This window comes from Pseudorca crassidens, chromosome 5 (genome assembly GCF_039906515.1).
Source record: "Pseudorca crassidens isolate mPseCra1 chromosome 5, mPseCra1.hap1, whole genome shotgun sequence".
NCBI lineage: Eukaryota > Metazoa > Chordata > Mammalia > Artiodactyla > Delphinidae > Pseudorca > Pseudorca crassidens.
Genome location: NC_090300.1, coordinates 53,788,549 through 53,808,479, shown reverse-complemented (window position 1 = coordinate 53,808,479; position 19,931 = coordinate 53,788,549). Strand labels below are relative to the sequence as shown.

The 19,931-nt window shown below is 41.6% G+C and overlaps 1 protein-coding gene across 1 annotated transcript in view; it reads left to right on the top strand.

Annotated features, from left to right (window-relative positions):
• SLC7A14 (solute carrier family 7 member 14) overlaps positions 1 to 18,656 on the top strand; it is a 119,203-nt gene extending 100,547 nt beyond the window's left edge. Inside the window, exon 8 of the mRNA XM_067738018.1 lies at positions 17,551 to 18,656. Within this exon, the coding sequence (XP_067594119.1) occupies positions 17,551 to 17,873 (323 nt within the window). The 3' untranslated portion in view covers positions 17,874 to 18,656. The remainder of the gene's footprint in view (positions 1 to 17,550) is intronic.
• The last annotated feature ends 1,275 nt before the right edge of the window (positions 18,657 to 19,931 follow it).

Genomic DNA, 19,931 nt, shown 5'->3' with positions numbered 1-19,931 from the left:
TCAGCACACAGACTACTTAAAGTGATAGTAAGCTCACAGACACCCCAAAACATACCACATGACATGGCCCTGCTCATCAGAGGGAAAATACTCAGTTCCACCCACCAGAACGCAGGCACCAGTCCCTCCCATCAGGAAGCCTACACAAGGCACTGGACCAACCCCACCACCGGGGGCAGAGAACAGAAGCAAGAGGAACTATGACCCTGCAGCCGAGGGAAAGAAGACCTCAAATACTGTAAATTAGACAAAATGAGAAGACAGAGAAATATCTTATAGGCAAAGGAGCAAGATAAAAACCCACAAGGCCAAATAAATGAAGAGGAAATAGGCAAACTACCTGAAAAAGAATTCAGAGTAATGACAGTAAAGATGATCAAAAATCTTGGAAAGAGAATAGAGAAAATACAAGAAACGTTTAACAAGGACTTAGAAGGACTAAAGAGCCAACAAACAGTAATGAACAACACAATAACTGAAATTAAAAATACTTTAATTTTTTTAATTAAATAAAAAATAGCGGAAAACTGAGGCAGAAGAATGGATAAGTGAGCTGGAAGATAGAAAGGTGGAAATAACTTCCATAGAGAAGAATACAGAAAAAAGAATGAAAAGAATTGAGGACAGTCTCAGAGACCTCTGGAACAACATTAAGCGTACCAACAATGAATTATAGGCATCCCAGAAGAAGAAGAAAAAAGAAAGGGTCGGAGAAAATATTTGAAGAGATTATAGTTGAAAACTTCCCCAACATGGGAAAGGAAATAGTCAATCAAGTCCAAGACATGCAGAGAGTCCCATACAGGATAAACCCAAGGAGAAACATGCCGAGACACATATTAATCAAACTAACAGAAATTAAACACAATGAAAAAATATTAAAAGCAGCAAGGGAAAAACAACAAATAACATACAAGGGAATTCCCATAAGGTTAACAGCTGATCTTTCAGCAGAAACTCTACAGGCCAGAAGGGAGTGGCAAGATATATTTAAACTGATGAAAGGGAAAAACCTACAACCAAGATTACTCTACCCAGCAAGGATCTCATTCAGATTTGATGGAGAAATCAAAAGTTTTACAGACAAGCAAAAGTTAAGAGAATTCAGCACCACCACACCAGCTTTACAAAAAATGCTAAAGGAACTTCTCTAGGCAGGAAACGCAAGAGAAGGAAAAGACTTACAAAAACAAATCCAAAACAGTTAAGAAAACAGTAACAGAAACATACATATCAATAATTTCCTCAAATGAAAATGGATTAAATGCCCCAGCCAAAAGACACAGACTGGCTGAATGGATACAAAAACAAGACCATATATATGTTGTCTACAAGAGACCACCTTCAGACCTAGGGACACATACAGACTGAAAGTGAGGGGATGGAGAAAGAAATTCCATGCAAATGGAAATCAAAAGAAAGCTGGAGTAGCAATATGCATATCAGATAAAATACACTTTAAAATAAAGACTAGGGCTTCCCTGGTGGCGCAGTGGTTGAGAGTCCGCCTGCTGATGCAGGGGACACGGGTTCATGCCCCGGTCTGGGAGGATCCCACATGCCGCGGAGTGGCTGGGCCCGTAAGCCATGGCCACTGAGCTTGCGCGTCCAGAGCCTGTGCTCCGCAACGGGAGAGGCCACGACAGTGAGAGGCCCACGTACCGCAAAAAAAAATAAAATAAAAAAAATAAAATAAAGACTATTACAAGTGACAAGGAAGGACACTATATAATGATCAAGGGATCAATCCAAGAAGATATAACAATCGTAAATATCTATTCACCCAACACAGGAGCACCTCAATACATAAGGCAAATGCTAACAGCCATAAACAGGGAAATGAACAGTAACACAATAATAGTAGGTGACTTTAACACTCCACTTACACCAATGGACAGATCATCCAAACAGAAAATAAATAAGAAAACACAAGCTTTAAATGACACATTAGACCAGATGGACTTGATATTTCTAGGACATTCCATCCAAAAACAACAGAATACACTTTCTTCTCAAGTGCACACGGAACATTCTCCAGGATAGATCACACCTTGGGTCACAAATCAAGCCTCCGTAAATTTAAGAAAATTGAAATTGTATCAAGCATCTTTTCCAACCACAACACTATGAGACTAGCTATCAATTACAGGCAAAAAAAACTGTAAAAACTACAACACATGGAGGCTAAACAATACACTACTAAACAACCAAGGGATCACTGAGAAAATCACAGAGGAAATCAAAAAATACCTAGAAACAAATGACAATGAAAACACGATGACCTAAAACCTATGGGATGCAGCAAAAGCAGTTCTAAAAGGGAAGTTTATAGCAATACAATCCTACCTCAAGAAATAACTCAAATAAACAACCTAACCTGACACCGAAAGCAATTAGAGAAAGAACAAAAAACCCCAAAGTCAGCAGAAGGAAAGAAATCATAAAGCTCAGATCAGAAATAAATGAAAAAGAAATGAAAGAAACAATACCAAAGATCAATAAAACTAAAAGCTGATTCTTTGGGAAGATAAAATTGATAAAACATTTTTCCAGACTCATCAGGAGAAAAAGGGAGAAGACTCAAAGCAACAGAATTAGAAATGAAAAAGGAGAAGTAACAACTGACACCGCAGAAATACAAAGCGTCATGAGAGATTACTACAAGCAACGCTATGCCAATAAAATGGACAACCTGGAAGAAATGGACAAATTCTTAGAAAACTACAACCTTCCAAGACTGAACCAGGAGGAAATAGAAAACATGAACAGACCAATCACAAGTCTGAAATTGAAACTGTGAATAAATATCTTCCAACAAATAAAAGCCCAGGGCCGGATGGCTTCACAGGTGAATTCTATCAAACATTTAGAAAAGAGCTAACATCTTTCCTTCTCAAACTCTTCCAAAATATAGCAGAAGGAAAAACACTCCCAAACTCATCCTACAAGGCCACCATCACCCCGATACCAAAACCAGATGAGGATGTCACCAAAAAAAGAAAATTACAGGCCAATATCACTGATGAACATAGATGAAAAAATCCTCAACAAATACTAGCAAACAGAATCCAACAGCACATTAAAAGGATCATACACCATGATCAAGTGGGGTTTATCCCAGGAATGCAAGGATTCTTCAATATATGCAAATCAATCAATGTGACACACCATATTAACAAACTGAAGAATAAAAACGATATGATAATCTCAATAGATGCAGAACAAGCTTTTGATAAACTTCAACACACATTTATGATAAAAACTCTCCAGAAACAGGGCATAGAGGAAACCTACCTCAACATAATAAACTCCATATATGACAAACCCACAGCCAACATCATTCTCAATGGTAAAAAACTGAAAGCATTTCCTCTAAGATCAGGAACAAGACAAGGGTACCCACTCTCAGCACTATTATTCAACATAGTTTGGAAGTTTTAGCCATGGCAATCAGAGAAGAAAAAGAAATAAAACGAATCCAAATTGGAAAAGAAGAAGTAAAACTGTCACTGTTTGGAGATGACATGATACTCTACATATATAACCCTAAAGATGCCACCAGAAAACTACTAGAGCTAATCAGTGAATTTGGTAAAGTAGCAGGATACAAAATTCGTGCACAGAAATCTCTTGCATTCCTATACACTAACAATGAAAACTCAGAAAGAGAAATCAAGGAAACACTCCCATTTACCACTGCAACAAAAAGAATAAAATATCTAGGAATAAACCTACCTAAGGAGGCAAAAGACCTGTATGCAGAAAACTATAAGACACTTACAAAAGAAATCAAAGATGATACAAACACATGGAAAGATATACCATGTTCTAGGATTGGAAGAATCAACATTGTGAAAGTGACTATACTACCCAAAGCAATCTACAGATTCAATGCAATCCCTATCAAACTACCAATGGCATTTTTCACAGAACTAGAACAAAAAATTTCACAATTTGTATGGAACACAGAAGACCCCGAATAGCCAAAGCAATCTTGAGAACGAAAAACGGAGCTGGAGGAATCAGGCTCCGTGACTTCAGACTATACTACAAAGCTACAGTAATCAAGACAGTATAGTACTGGCACAAAAACAGAAATATAGATCAATGGAACAAGCTAGAAAGCCCAGAGATAAACCCACACACATATGGTTACCTTATCTTTGACAAAGGAGGCTAGAATATACAATGGAGCAAAGACAGCCTCTTCAATAAGTGGAGCTGGGAAAACTGGGCAGCTACATGTAAAAGAATGAAATTAGAACACTTCCTAACACCATTCACAAAAATAAACTCAAAATGGATTAAAGACCTAAACGTAAGGCCAGACACTATAAAACTCTTAGAGGAAAACATAGGCAGAACACTCTTTGACATAAATCGCAGCAAGATCTTTTTTGACCCACCTCCTAGAGTAATGGGAATAAAATCAAAAATAAACAAATGGGACCTAATGAAATTTAAAAGCTTTTGCACAGCAAAGGAAACCATAAATGAGATGAAAAGACAACCCTCAGAATGGGACAAAATATTTGCAAATGAAGCAATGGACAAAGGATTAATCTCCAAAATATACAAGCAGCTCATGTAGCTCAATATCAAAAAAAACAAACAACCCAATCCAAAAATGGGCAGAAGACCTAAACAGACATTTCTCCAAGGAAGACATACAGATTGCCAACAAACACATGAAAAGATGCTCAACGTCACTAATCATTAGAGAAATGCAAATCAAAACCACAGTGAGGTATCACCTCACACTGGTCAGAATGGCCATCATCACAAAATCTACAAACAATAAATGATGGAGAGGGTGTGGAGAAAAGGGAACCCTCTTGCACCGCTGGTGGGAATGTAAATTGATACAGCCACTATGGAAAACAGTATGGAGGTTCCTTAAAAAACTAAAAATAGAAGTACCATATGACCCAGCAATCCCACTACTGGGCATATACCCTGAGGCAACTATAATTCAAAAAGATACATGTACCACAATGTTCACTGCAGCACTATTTACAATTTCCAGGACATGGAAGCAACCTAAATGTCCATCGACAGATGAATGGTAAAGAAGATGTGGCACATATATACAATGGAATATTACTCAGCCGTAAAAAAGAACAAAATTGAGTTATTTATAATGAGGTGGATGGACCTAGAGTCTATCATACAGAGTGAAGTAAGTCAGAAAGAGAAAAACAAGTACCATACTAACGCACATATATGTAATCTAAAAAAAACGGTACTGATGAACCTAGTGGCAGGGCAGGAATAAAGACGCAGACATAGAGAACAGACTTGAGGACACAGGCAGGGAAGGGGAAGCTGGGACGAAGTGAGAGAGTAGCAGTGACATATATACACTACCAAATGTAAAATGGATGGCTAGTAGGAAGCTGCAGCATAGCACAGGGTGATCAGCTCGATGCTTTGTGACCACCTAGAGGGGTGGGATAGGGAGGATGGGAGGGGGGCTCATGAGGGAGGGGATATGGGGATATATGTATACATATAGCTGATTCACTTGTTGTACAACAGAAACTAACATAACCTTGTAAAGCAATTATACTGCAATAAAAGTTTTTTAAAGAGTCAAATTGAAGAAAAAATTAGTACTAGTACCTGTGCCATATGATTCAAAGTAATAATTAACACTTATATAGCTCTTGGTACATATTAGCCATCATTCCAAGGACTTTACTTATGTTAACTTATTTAATCTGCACAGCCACCTGCATTTCACAGATGAGGAAACTGGGGCACTTGACTGAGGTCACACACTTAGAATACAGCAAAGCCAAATTAGAACTCAGGTGTGTGGGTCCAGAGTCCATGATCATAACCACTATACTAAAAATGTAGTATATGAATATAAATAACATATAAATAAAGTTTGAGAAACACTGACACGGTCCACCACTTCCCCACTTCTCCCTCTCTCGACCTTACAGATAAGCAAACTGAACCTCCATGAGGTTAAATAACATGCTCGAGGTCAACAGGAATAACAGGAAGTTATTCATAGAGCTATTACTACAATCCAGAATCTCCATGCTCAGATCTGGGGCTCCTACCTCCCCACCAGGGTGCCTCTGAACAGACCTTATTTGCTCAGAATGTTTGATATGTAGTCTGTGCAGATTAACACATAACATCAGGGGTGGCTCCACGGGTGGATATCTGTGCAGTCACACAGGGCTCTGCACTTGGCTTAATGCTCTGCTGCTGTCTTCTTGAATTCTTAACCATTTTTTAACAAGAGGCTCCATGGTTTCATTTTGCACTGGGACCTACAAATTATGTAGCCAGTCCTGCATAATATCTATGTTTCTGGACAACCAGAGGAATTTTGCAAAAGTGATGAGGTGACAGGAACCCCCTGCCTATGGTTTTGTTTTTTGATACAAAGCTAGATTTTACTTGAAAATTTTTTTAATGTTAGCATATCTAAATTCATATATGTAATTGGTTTACAGTTTTTGTTTTTAATTTTTATTAGAGCATAGTTGCTTTACAATGTTGTATTAGTTTCTACTGTACAGCAAAGTGAATCAGCTATATGTATACATATATCCCCTCTTTTTTGGATTTCCTTCCCATTTAGGTCACCACAGAGCATTGAGTAGAGTTCCCTGTACTATACAGTAGGTTCATTAGTTATCTACTTTATACATAGTATCAATAGTGTATATATGTCAATACCAATCTTACAATTCATCCCACCTCCCCCTTTCCCCCTTGGTATGCATGTTTGCTCTCTACATCTGTGTCTCTATTTCTGCTTTGTAAATAAGATCATTTATGCCAATTTTTTCAGATTCCACACATATGCATTAATATACCATACTTGTTTTTCCTTCTTACTTCACTCTGAATGACAGTCTCTAGGTCCACCCACATCTCTATAAATGACCCAATTTCGTTCCTTTTTATGGCTGAGTAATATTCCATTGTATATATGTGCAATATCTTCTTTATCCATTCATCTGTCTTTGGACATTTAGGTTGCCTCCATGTCCTGGAAATTGTAAATAGTGCTGCAGTGAACATTGTGGTACATGTATCTTTTTGAATTATAGTTGCCTCAGGGTATATGCCCAGTAGTGGGATTGCTGGGTCATATGGTACTTCTATTTTTAGTTTTTTAAGGAACCTCCATACTGTTTTCCATAGTGGCTGTATCAATTTACATTCCCACCAGCGGTGCAAGAGGGTTCCCTTTTCTCCACATCCTCTCCATCATTTATTGTTTGTAGATTTTGTGATGATGGCCTTTCTGACTGGTGTGAGGTGATGCCTCATTGTAGTTTTGATTTGCATTTCTCTAATGATTAGTGACGTTGAGCATCTTTTCATGTGTTTGTTGGCAATCTGTATGTCTTCCTTGGAGAAGTGTCTATTTAGGTCTTCTGCCCATTTTTGGATTGGGTTGTTTGTTTTTTTTGATATTGAGCTGCATGAGCTGCTTATATATTTTGGAGATTAATCCTTTGTCCGTTGCTTCATTTGCAAATATTTTGTCCCATTCTGAGGGTTGTCTTTTCATCTCATTTATGGTTTCCTTTGCTGTGCAAAAGCTTTTAAATTTCATTAGGTCCCATTTGTTTATTTTTGATTTTATTCCCATTACTCTAGGAGGTGGGTCAAAAAAGATCTTGCTGCGATTTATGTCAAAGAGTGTTCTGCCTATGTTTTCCTCTAAGAGTTTTATAGTGTCTGGCCTTACGTTTAGGTCTTTAATCCATTTTGAGTTTATTTTTGTGAATGGTGTTAGGAAGTGTTCTAATTTCATTCTTTTACATGTAGCTGCCCAGTTTTCCCAGCTCCACTTATTGAAGAGGCTGTCTTTGCTCCATTGTATATTCTAGCCTCCTTTGTCAAAGATAAGGTAACCATATGTGTGTGGGTTTATCTCTGGGCTTTCTAGCTTGTTCCATTGATCTATATTTGTTTTTGTGCCAGTACTATACTGTCTTGATTACTGTAGCCCTGTAGTAGAGTCTGAAATCAGGGAGCCTGATTCCTCCAGCTCTGTTTTTTTTCTTTTTTTCCTCAAGATTGCTTTTGCTATTTGAGGTCTTTTGTGTTTCCATTCAAATTGTAAAAATTTTTGCTCTAGTTCTGTGAAAAATGCCGTTGGTAATTTGATAGCAATTGCATTGAATCCGTAGATTGCTTTGGGTACTACAGTCACTTTCACAATGTTGATTCTTCCAATCCTAGAACATGGTATCTCTCTCCATCTGTTTGTGTCAACTTTGATTTCTTTCATCAGTATCATAGTTTTCTGCATACCGGTCTTTTGCTTCCTTAGGTAGGTTTATTCCTAGATATTTTATTCTTTTGTTGCAGTGGTAAATGGGATTGTTTCCTTAATTTCTCCTTCTGAATTTTCATTTTTAATGTATAGGAGTGCAAGAGATTTCTGTGTGTTAATTCTGTACTCTGTGAGTTTACTAAGTTCATTGATTAGCTCTAGTAGTTTTCTGGTGGCATCTTTAGGATTTTCTATGTATAGTATAACGTCATCTGCAAACAGTGACAGTTTTACTTCTTCTTTGCCAGTTTGGATTCCTTTTATTTCTTTTTCTTCTCTGATTGCCATGGCTAGGACTTCCAAAACTATGTTGAATAATAGTGGTGAGAGTGGATATCCTTGTCTTGTTCCTGATTTTAGAGGAAATGCTTTCAGTTTTTCACCATTGAGAGTAATGTTTGCTGTGGGTTCGTCATACATGGCCTATATTATGTTGCGGTAGGTTCCCTCTATGCCCACTTTCTGGAGAGTTTTTATCGTAAATTGGTGTTGAATTTTATCAAAAGCTTGTTCTGCATCTATTGAGATGATCTTGTGGCTTTTATTCTTCAATTTGTTAATATGGTGTATCACATCTATTGATTTGTGTATATTGCCTTTGGAGTCAGACAGCCCCAAGTTCACTCACAGCTCTGCCACTTCCTTGTGACCTTGGGAAGTTCACTTAACTCCTTTGGGCCTCAGTTTTCTCATCTGTAAAAATGCAGATAATTCTTTTAGCCTTGATCTAGTTGCTGTTTGGGGCTTAAATAAGAAAATATCAGAGAAAGCAGTAAGAAATATTGTTTTGCTGCCTTTCTTTTAAAAAGCTACAATGATTCATTGTCTCCCAGACTAGCTATCACATGCCAAAGTACAACATGAACCTGTTCTGACTCAGGCTGCCTTCCCAGTTATCAGGCAGAAGAAAACTCCCAGAGAACCTTCTGTAATCTTGCTGATAGCACAAACTTCAAACTAGCTCCAGGAACTGATACTCCTTGGCATGGGAGGATGCCACCCTGCAGCTTGGGCTGGCCAGACAGAGGGCAATGAAGCCTGCAGTTTAAGAAGCACCCAACTGCTAGCTATTAACTGCTTTGGTATCATGATCTTTGAAGGCTGGAATATAAGTAAGTTTCGCCTAGAACAATGATTCTCAACCTTGACTACACAACAGAATCGTGAGAGTTGCTTCTGAAACATTCTATGACCAGGATCCCCTCACAGAGATGTTCTGATTCAATTGGTCTGGTATGGCCAACTATTGGGTATTTTTAAAACTCTCTTAGGTAATTTTAATGTGCAGCCAGGTTTACAATGATCTAGAACAGTGGTTCTCAAAGTGTGGTCCCAGACCAGCAGCATCAATATTATGTGGAAGCTAGTTAGAAATGCGATTTCAGAGCCCATCCCAGACCTACAGATAGAATCAGAATCTCTGAAGGCAATTTAGATTTTAACAAGCCCCCCAGGTAATTCTGATGCATGCTCAAATTTGAGAGCCACTGATCTAGAGAGAAGAATAAGAAGATATTAGCAAGAAGGGCAGATAATTTAATTACAAAACTCCCTATTTGGGGATATATAAAATATATCCATACCACAACCCCAAATTGGCTTGTAAATTTTTTAACTATCTTGTAGAATAAATATCCTATCTTGTAGGATAAATATCCTATCTCTAAACATCTGAGCCTCCAAAATGTCAGATTATTCTTCTTAATCTCTCTATTCATAATATGTTTCCTGGGGAGAACAGTAGAGAGGTTTCTAAATGGAGCTTCTTATGAAACTTCTGATACTTTTTTAAAAGATTTACATGGTTAGGCTGAGTCATAACTTGATAATCTTCTTAAACACATTTTTTTTACCCAAATTTCTCTAAATGAATCTTAATTACAGCATTTTTGTAACAACGTTTTGCTAAGCTTTTGAGAGCACAACTCACAGCGAGAAACGAGGCACGGTCCTAACTAGACACCCAGCACTTGTTTATTTTCCTTTTGACAAGAGAAATAACACAAATAGCAAATGTTTAATAATCCCCAACAAAATGACCACAAAGCGGCCTTCATATACCTTTTCTCTTCGATGATGCAGTTTTGTAAAGGAATACCTCAGGGGTTGGGCAGGGGCTCAGGGAATATGAAACTAGGAAGGACCAGTAAGAACACTATACAATGGTATTTTCCAGGCATGTGTCAGGTCTACTGGTCCCTGTGGGCCTTTACTGTAAATGAATCATCTGTTAGACCAGCTGTGGGCGCCCTTACTCTGGAGTCTGTCAAGTTTTCATCTGGAATTTTTTCAGTCCCTCTGAGGAAAACAAATTACCGTCTATAGCTTTAGAGAACAGATAGGACTTGTGATTTGCGCAATGGCCCTCATAAATCCTGTACTAAACCATCACTATCCCAAAGAGAAGGCATACTTTACGGTCTTCGCCTGAGCTCTCATCTGAAATCCTATTGGAAACTGACCCAAAGCAGCCACTGTGATGAAGGGAAGAGGAGGGAGAGAAGGGGGCCATGAATTCGACCTGACAGGGCACCAAGATAAACAAATTCCTGATGATATGTCCCATAAATAAGTTTGACATTCTCCTTGAAGGAAACAAGAAAACAACTGGCAGCTTCAACATCAAAATCATGCTCAGAAGAGCAAGAAAAATCACGGAGGCCAGAGTGAGGATGGCCACAAGGCCAGGGCGATTCCAAGAGGGAGGGAGGGAGGAGGTGAATCGTTCAGCAGCTGACGCTGCCTGCTGGCAGAGGTGCTGGGATACACAGGGAGACACCTGGCTGAGAATGAAGGCAGAGGAGACCATGGCAGTGGAAGGCCCTGGAGCGGGTGTGTGCCGTGCACCCTTAACAGACAGCGCTGTGAAAGAGTGGTGATGGGCTTCTTTCCCTCAGCATTCCATTTGTGAGATGCATCCGACTCGTGCTTCTAGTTTTAGTTTGTTCATGCTCCTTGCTGTCTAGCATTCCACTGTGTTGATACACCACAATGTATTTATCCATCCTGGTGTCCATGGATATTTAGCGTGTTTCCAGTCAGGGCCATTAGGAGCAGAGCTGCTACGAACATTCTTGTACATGTTTTCAGTGGACACTCAGACACGTTTCCCTTGGGCTTCTGTTGAGTTAGAGGTGGAACTGTTGGCTTGGATTACTAGGCTTCTTAATATGTCTTTAGACAAGATTGCATTCTGTCTCACAGCCATTATACTCAACAAATAACATGAGGGTCTCCAGCTCCATTTTGCAGGTGGGAAACTGAGGCATAAAGAATGTGACTTTACGTTAGATCAGCTGCAGGGCCAGAAGAGAAGCTCCCCCGGTCCCCATTCCATCCTGAGCCTGCTCTTCCTGGCCACACCATGTTAAACAAACCTTACTGTTATTACAATCAACAGGGCTTGTGAGTATTTAAAAAATAACCAGCAAAGTGGGAGCTGGCGGGGACTGTGCTGGATGGGAGGCCACCTTCTCATTACCATCTTCATTTCTGCATTGGCAAGTGTTTGTTTTGGAAAGTTGATCCCAGAGTAGTAAAAATAAAAAAGCCTCCCGGCATAACAAAGCGCCTCGTTACCTTCAGCGGGCAGGGCTTCCTGCTGGAAAACGTGCCCCAGGAAGAGGCTGTTCCACCCAGCCTGAGGTCAGGTGGCCCGCCTCTTTTGGCCTGGGCGTGGAGCCATGTTCAGAGGACAGGCAGCTCCTGGGGGACCCCAGAGGTCAGGGACCTTCTTCATAACCTGAGCTTGTTCCTGCAGGATTGGAAATCTGTCTAGACCCAGGTCACTCGGGCTCTTTTCAGCATTGAGCTTTTGTTCTGGATTTCTCCCATATGATTCAGAGGACCCCCTACCCCTACCCCTCTCACTTGTAGGTTTGAGGTCATTTGCTTAATTTGCACAGGATGGACTGAGACAAGTGGAGTAAGTAGGTGTTTCGCCAGCTGACACTGAGGTGCCCCGATCTCGTGAAGGCAACCTGACGCCCCGAAAAGCTCTCTGGAGGCCCCTGGGTAGGATGGGAGCGGCCCTCCATTTAGACTCAAGAGATGTGAGTTCTGGTGCCATTTCAATCCCTGCATATTGCACACTTCTTAACTTCTCTGGGATGATGGACGAGGAAGTGTGTTTGTATAAAGGGCCTTCTGATCACAAGGTACTGTTACATAAAGAAAGCCCGTTCAATTGCTGAAGGCATGATTCTTCATCTTATCTAGCCCGAACCTCTCAGGCTAGACAAGATGAAGACAATATGGCAGGCGTATTCTCCACCCGGGAACTTCTGTCCAGAAAAGAAGCCAGAGCCTCCCTTTGAATATGTCCCTTCAGCGCAAACAGCCTCTCACGGGACTCACTGCCATTACTGGGTGCCCAGTACAGCCGTGTCTGCTGTTAAAATACTGAAACACGTCTGTGCCTGCTGCTAACTAGTCACTGCCTTGAGTGGTCCCTCCCCTCCACGATCTAGCAACTAAAAAAATAACTCCAGCCCAGCAGGGGGGCCTCCAAGACCCTGCTGCAACACAAAAGCTGATTCCCTTCTGATTTTTAACATCACGCCTGCCTTTCATTCATTCAGGTATCAGATGTATAACTACAAAGCAGTGGATCTAAGTTTTTATGGAACTGGAGAATTAAGTACCCAAATAGAATAAGTAATGTTATTTATCAATCAGCCATCTTCTTCTTGAGGCTTGGTTCCAAATGACTTCTGGCTTATGCTAAAAGCAAACCTACTTTCAAAAGATAAAACTTTGCCATCTGTAAGGGTTTACAAAAGAGTAAACCCAATCCCAGTGACAACCTAAATGACAGGACCCAAAAACTATTTCAAGCAATGATGGCATCATTGAAGTAAGTGTATAGTTTCAATAAGTGAAGAGTTTATCCAAACATAATAATTTGGGGAAATTTTAATGCTGCTGGATATCAGATGATATTAAGGAATTTTTAAAATAAATTTTTTTTTTTAATAAATTTATTTCTTTATGTATTTTTGGCTGCATTGGGTCTTCGTTGCTGCACGCGGGCTTTCTTTTTAGTTGTGGCGAGCGGGGGCTACTCTTTGCTGTGGTGCACGGGCTTCACATTGCGGTGGCTTCTCGTTGCAGAGCATGGGCTCTAGGCACACGGGCTTCAGTAGTTGTGGCGCGAGGGCTTCAGTAGCTGTGGCTCGCGGGCTCTAGAGCGCAGGCTCAGTAGCTGTGGCGTACGTGCTTAGTTGCTCCACAGCGTGTGGGATTTTCCCAGACCAGGGCCCCGTGTCCCCTGAATTGGTAGGCAGATTCTCAACCACTGCACCACCAGGGAAGCTCCATATTAAGGAATTATTATCAGTTTTTAGATGTGATAATGATACTAAGTTAAGGTTTTTAAAGGAGTCTATTTTACAGATACATACTGAAACATTTACAGATGAAGCAGGATGAAAGGGATTTGTTTCAAAATAATCTAAAGACAAAGTAGTAGGGGGGAGGGAGCGGGCTAGCAATGAATACATAGGCTTTTTTATACTATTCTCTCCACTTCTGTATGTTTTAAATTCTTCAAAAGTAAAGTTCAGCAAAATTGCTTCCAATTAGTCTATACCTCCCAGCCACCCCTGGTAGGTGGGAGAAATAACAATTGAAAGCAGCCTGGATTATGACATGGAGGACCCGGAAGGATCCACAGTCTGAACACTACCTAAACACTGACTGTGTAGCTGTGGAAAGTCCTGTATTTCGCCTTGTGCCGCAGTTTCCAGCCTGTGAAACGCACATAACCTTAACCCCCCCCCACACACACACACCATTCTGAAACAGGCCAGGAGGAGTCTAAACAAGACAACATTTGTAAAACATTTTGTGTTCCTTGGGAGAAAGGTGTGACATAAAGGATGCATCACTGTAGGACCTCAGCACCCAGAGGGGTTGTGTGAAGTTTTGTTCAGATGATTCAGGATTCCCAGAAGCTCCCCACAGATTTTTCAGAAACGACCTCATGCTTCCCTCTCTAGGCCAACTGAAAAAAGGAGCAGAAACAAAACACCCTGCTTCTACACAGGAGGCTTTTAGCAGCTCTGTTTACTCCTCCAACACAAAGCCCTTGTTTATGTGTGACAGATGGTAATACATGTTTCTCTCTTCTCTCCGCCCCCGCTCATTTGTTCCCCTCTGTTCCTTTGTCCTCCTCCATTCTTCCTTTTCTCCAGTCCTTCTCTGCCTCACACCACTTTTCCTGAACTGATTCAAGGGCCAGGGAGAAGGATAAAGGCAGACAGAACGCCAAGCCCTAGGAGAACGCATGTGCCCAAGCCGGCTGTTCATGCTGTCAGGCCGATACACACAGTCGATTCTTGGTTCACAGCACTCATATTTGAAATGTATTTTTGAAGACAGAGTGACACACCTTTGAAACTGTAGGGGGCTCAGAGCAAACATTAGAAGGCCCATAAATATTTATGTGGTAGGTTTCCATGGATTGCTTTCCCAAAGTAATCACAGTCGACACATTTGCGTACAGACACACTACACACACACACACACACACACACACACACACACACACACACACACACTCATGTTCCTTCCAGACCCAGCCACTCCCCAGATAGAACCTAACTTGTACCAAATATTTTTGTGCTAGGCACAGTCTATAACGCAGCAGTGGAGGGGGTGTGAAGGGCTGAGTAAGCTAGAGCCTTCTCTCTATCCTCATGGAATGCTACTGCTGTGACTCAGTCTTTCCCAGCCTCCATTTCTTCGTCTGTAAAATGAAGGTATTCAAATAGGTAAATGACATAGACTCTTTTCCAGCTCTAAATATCTATGATCCTATGAGCAATCACGCCAAGGCTCCCAGAGAATTCCCATAAACCGATCTACCTGACACCCCAATACTTGGTGGGGACAGGGGAAAGTTTGTCAGAATAGATGTCAAACCAGTGCTCAAATGATGACCCGTATAGTACAGAAGAGAGAAGCTAGGGGCAAAGGGGGAAAGAAAAAATGGTATTAAGTTTAGTAGGGAAATAACATGCTTATAAATAGAATCCGAGAAGGGGATCAAAGAGGAAAGAATTGATGTAATAGATACCAAGCTGAAGGAGAAGACAAGCTTTGGCACCTGCCTGTATGTCTAAGAGAAACGATAGCAAGAAAAAAAAACTGGACATAAGGAGGTGTGTGCCTGACGATAAACCTAGTCTCCTGAAACAAACATGCTTCCAACAGAGGCATTCTCCAAGAAGCAGCATGCTGGCCCTTTTAAGAGAGGCCTCAGTTTGGCGCCTTGTTCTACACAAGGATAATAACTGTCCCCCATGGCCACAACCACCCCAGACAAGAAAGAGTAAAGAGCCATGCTCAGAACAAATGAAGTCGCTATTTCAGAATAGCTACGTCTGCAAATGATTAACTCCAGGATTTATTACCAATTAGGACTATAAATCTCTGCTTACTTTGGCTCCTGGAAAGTTGATTTCACTGGGGGATGGTGGGGGGAAATCCAAGCTTAAAAAGACACACTGCAAATTCAAAAGGAAGCAGGATACCTCAAGCACCAGAGCGGAAAGCAGGCCTCACCTTGTGGTTCTAAGCAAACAGCCCAGCAGATGCCCACAGGGTTAGCAAAGTCAAAGAGGCTAGTGCCACCGAGAAGAGGGTGTTGGGGCCTGGAAGGAGGGTGCATAACCGAGGGGCCCCCAGCGGCCAGGCCACAAAATGGCCAAAGTTGGCAGTGAAGCATGTGCATCAGGAGTTGTTTTTTTGTTTGTTCATTTTCTGGCCACACCACGCAGTTTGTGGGATCTTAGTTCCCTGACCAGGGATCGAACCCGGGCCCATGACAGTGAAAGTGACGAGTCCTAACCACTGGACCACCAGGGAATTCCCACATCATGAGCTTTAATATTCCTGATCTCAGGGGTTCTCAGCCTTGGCTGACCACTGGAATCACCTGTGAAGCTTTAAAAACACCTATGCTTGGGTCACACTGCAGACCAATTAAATCAGAATCTCTATAGAGGATGAGGCTCAGGTATCAGGATTATGCAAAAACTCCCCAGGTGACCCTCCAGGTGCAGCCAGGGTTGAGAACCACTGCTTATCTCGTTTCCTCCTCACAGCAACCCCAAGGTATAGGTACAGTAGTACTCTCATGGTTTCCTAGAAGAGAAAGCTGAGGCGCAAAGAGGCTCAGTAACTGGTCCAGGGTTACACAGCTAATAGTGATAGAGGCATGATTTGAACCCAGACCTCGCACTCTTAACCATCATGCCCCATGGCCTCCAAGGCTACAGTTCTCAGCGCTCCAGGCCCTGAGCCTTCATGGGCTTTTCAAGGTAGAAAATGGGGTCTCTCAAACTATTTTCATATATCTTTTCCTAAAAATTCTAATAGAAATGAAACATTAGCCCATATTAATACTACGTATTAACTAGGAAGGCAGGTTTCTTTCCTTCGCTTGGAATGAGAAGGTTGCACTGGACACTGCATGCGTATCAGGAGTTCTCATTCATTCCTTCAACAAACATTAAGTGCCAGTTTTCTGCACAGTCTATAAAACAGAACCACCCTGTACAGATAAGCACACAACAGATACCCTAAGGGCCGAAACAGTGGCATGCACTAGACACTGTGAGAGTCCACAGATGAAAGTGGACAGCTGAGTGGCAGTAATGTATTATGACTTTGGTGAGTGAAAAATGGCAAAGTAAATCGTAGGATCATATATGCATGTTGCTACGTGGTGAAATAAAAGATGGAGTCCCTAAGTGCAGGTATGGGATAATAAGATGCTATGAGAAGGTTGGGAATACACTGCTGGTGATCCATAACTATTTAATCCAGAGTAGAAAATGCACATTTCCTGGCGAGCACCTACATGAGTACAGTGAGCTAGATGTCAACAGGGGAGGGGGGACTGAGGTGACCTCAAGAGCCCATATCCTAACTAAAGAGGCAGCCAGTTCTCACCTCAGCCAAACGTTTCCATATCGGAATGTGGGTACAGTGTTGTCAGTCCTTCTGACTTTTTTAGGGGAAGCTGTAAATATGGGTTGCTTAATGCAAGATCTCCCAATTTTTAAACAGCATCTAATTCGAGTCTTTTCAGTACACTGTATAGACCAAAGAAAACACAACCAGCACCAGCTCTGCTTTCACGATTGAGAGTGAGCTCCCTGCTTGACCCACAGATCCCAAAGCAACTGCTTATCCCACTTGTGCTTCCCCCCACCTCCCACCTACAGGTATGCTCATTTATTTTGGGTACGGCATCTGGAACAGCACCCTGGAAATCAGCGCCCGAGAAGAAGCCCTGCACCAAAGCACGTACCAGCGTTACGACGTGGACGACCCCTTCTCGGTGGAAGAAGGTTTCTCCTATGCCACAGAGGGCGAGAGCCAGGAGAACTGGGGCGGGCCTGCCGAAGACAAAGGCTTCTATTACCAGCAGATGTCAGATGCACAGGCAAACACCCAGACGAGCAGCAAGGCGAAGAGCAAAAGCAAACACAAACAGAACTCAGAGGCCCTGATTGCCAATGATGAGTTAGATTACTCTCCAGAGTAGGAGCAAACACGCAAGAAATGTGTAGAAATGATGGTGATTTATTTTCAGTAACTTAACCTGTGGGCTAGAAGGTGGAAACGTCTTTGGCTCTCATTGCAAAAACCCAGCCTTCCCCAAAGTCAGTCCCCAGTCATAGCCTGTCATTTGCCACTTCTGCTCTTCAGGATGGTTCTGTCGAAGGGCTTAACCCAGGTCCCATAGCTGGTCCCCTTGTAAGAAACAAAAACAAAAAAGCTAAACAAGAAGCTACAAGAAGTTCTACCTTAGGTGCAACCATCAGAGCTGATGGCAGCAAACGTTTCCCAGGCCTTCGCTTTGCTGGTTGAATCTTTCCGCTTCTAAGGCCCCAAGAAGCAGGGAGTAAACTTCCTGGACCACACTGAGGCTGCAGCTCCTCCTGGAGATGTGCCAAAGCAGGCAGGGGTGGGCACAAGGCGGCATGTCAGCCACCTGAGACCACAAGGGCAAAGCTCTGTTTCAGCGTGCTGGGCTGAGAGCTGCTCCCTGAGGCCAGGTGGCACGTGGCACTTCCTCAGCAAGCCACATTGTGTCCTGCAATCTCACAAAAACAAATTCATGGAGATGCATGCCTCTTGTCCTTTGCCAAGGTTCTCACAATCTCCCAACTAGAACTTTAGGACACAGCAAAGGTCAGGGACTCTGAGACCATGACCCCAAAGATTTCAGACGCACCATAAAGCAGTCATGCAGACCCAATAATATGGTGAGAAGCACCATCAAAGCTCTACTTAAATGCCCAGGAAAAAAAAAAAAACTGAATAACCATCTCTTGCAGTGAAGGCCAGAAGGGCATTGGCAAAAATTAACTCTCTGTCATGCCTTCTCTTATACCAGACTCTAAGCTCCTGGTGATATGATGAAAGCGGGCAAAGTAGGAGCATGATTTCATGGCACTAGTATGCCTTGAAGAAGTAGGCTGTTTGTCTTGCGATCAGATAAAAAAGCTTTACAAGGCAAAGTGACCCAGCCACTGAGATCACATTGCAAACTCTACTTCAGATTTCTAAAATTATAAATTCTGTAGTTTTGTGAGATATGCAACCACTTGATTGTTGGGTGCTGCTCTGAAAACAAAAATATTGAAGCACAGCTACTTAGTAACTGCATTCCATGAGGTCACATTTCACTTCTGAACCTTATTCCTCTGGAGTAGCTCACTTTTAGATGTGTATTTTTCCTGTTATTTCCCAAAGTAGTTTCACTGAGGCCCAGAGAAAAATCTGGTAAGGTCTAAATCTGGGCCATAGAGGGGGCTCTTAAAGGTATTTTCTCTGAAACAAGCTGGAAGAGAACATTTGCAACAAGAAAAAAAACACATGGTCTATGCATTCTAGTCCTGGGTTACAGGGATTCCAACACTGCCTTGAGATGTGCACGCATGTATGTGAAGGCACAATTTGGATCAAGCTAAAATCTTTGTGAGAATTTCCCGAAAGGGAGGCGCAATAGCAAATTCTTTGCTCTCTCTGTCTCCTGGATCTAGAGTTATGCCCAAAGTTTTCCAGAACATCAACTAATGTTTAAGTCTATTCTTTCTTAAAGGTTGAGGTTTGTGCCACCTTGGCATGTTTCAGGATTATAAACAGGAGGCAAAAGCACATTTTCATGCAAAACTAACACTGATCAAGAATGTATCAAGTCTTAAGCAATGCGAATAAAAAGAAATGTAACATCTGTCCTTGGAGGCTCACAGCCCAGGGAACAAGCAGCACCAGAGCCTGATAAATGTAGATAAAACAACCGAACCTGACAAGTCCTCTTGGTTGATGCCCTGGGCTTTAACATAATATTGTTTAAAAGATCAACTGACACTAGTTTTTTTTTTTTAATAAACTGCATATCCCACCCATAGCCAATGTATGCCATTTAAATTCAAATAATTACTGTTTCCAGATCTTCTTTTTCATTCCTCTATATTAAGTGTTTAGAGCTCTGGTTTCCTGAGGTCATTTTTTCATTTTAATTTAAGGCTTGGCAATGCCATTTTTCTCTCGCCTAAGATTAACCATAAAGATACAGTGCCTGGTGTGTGAAATA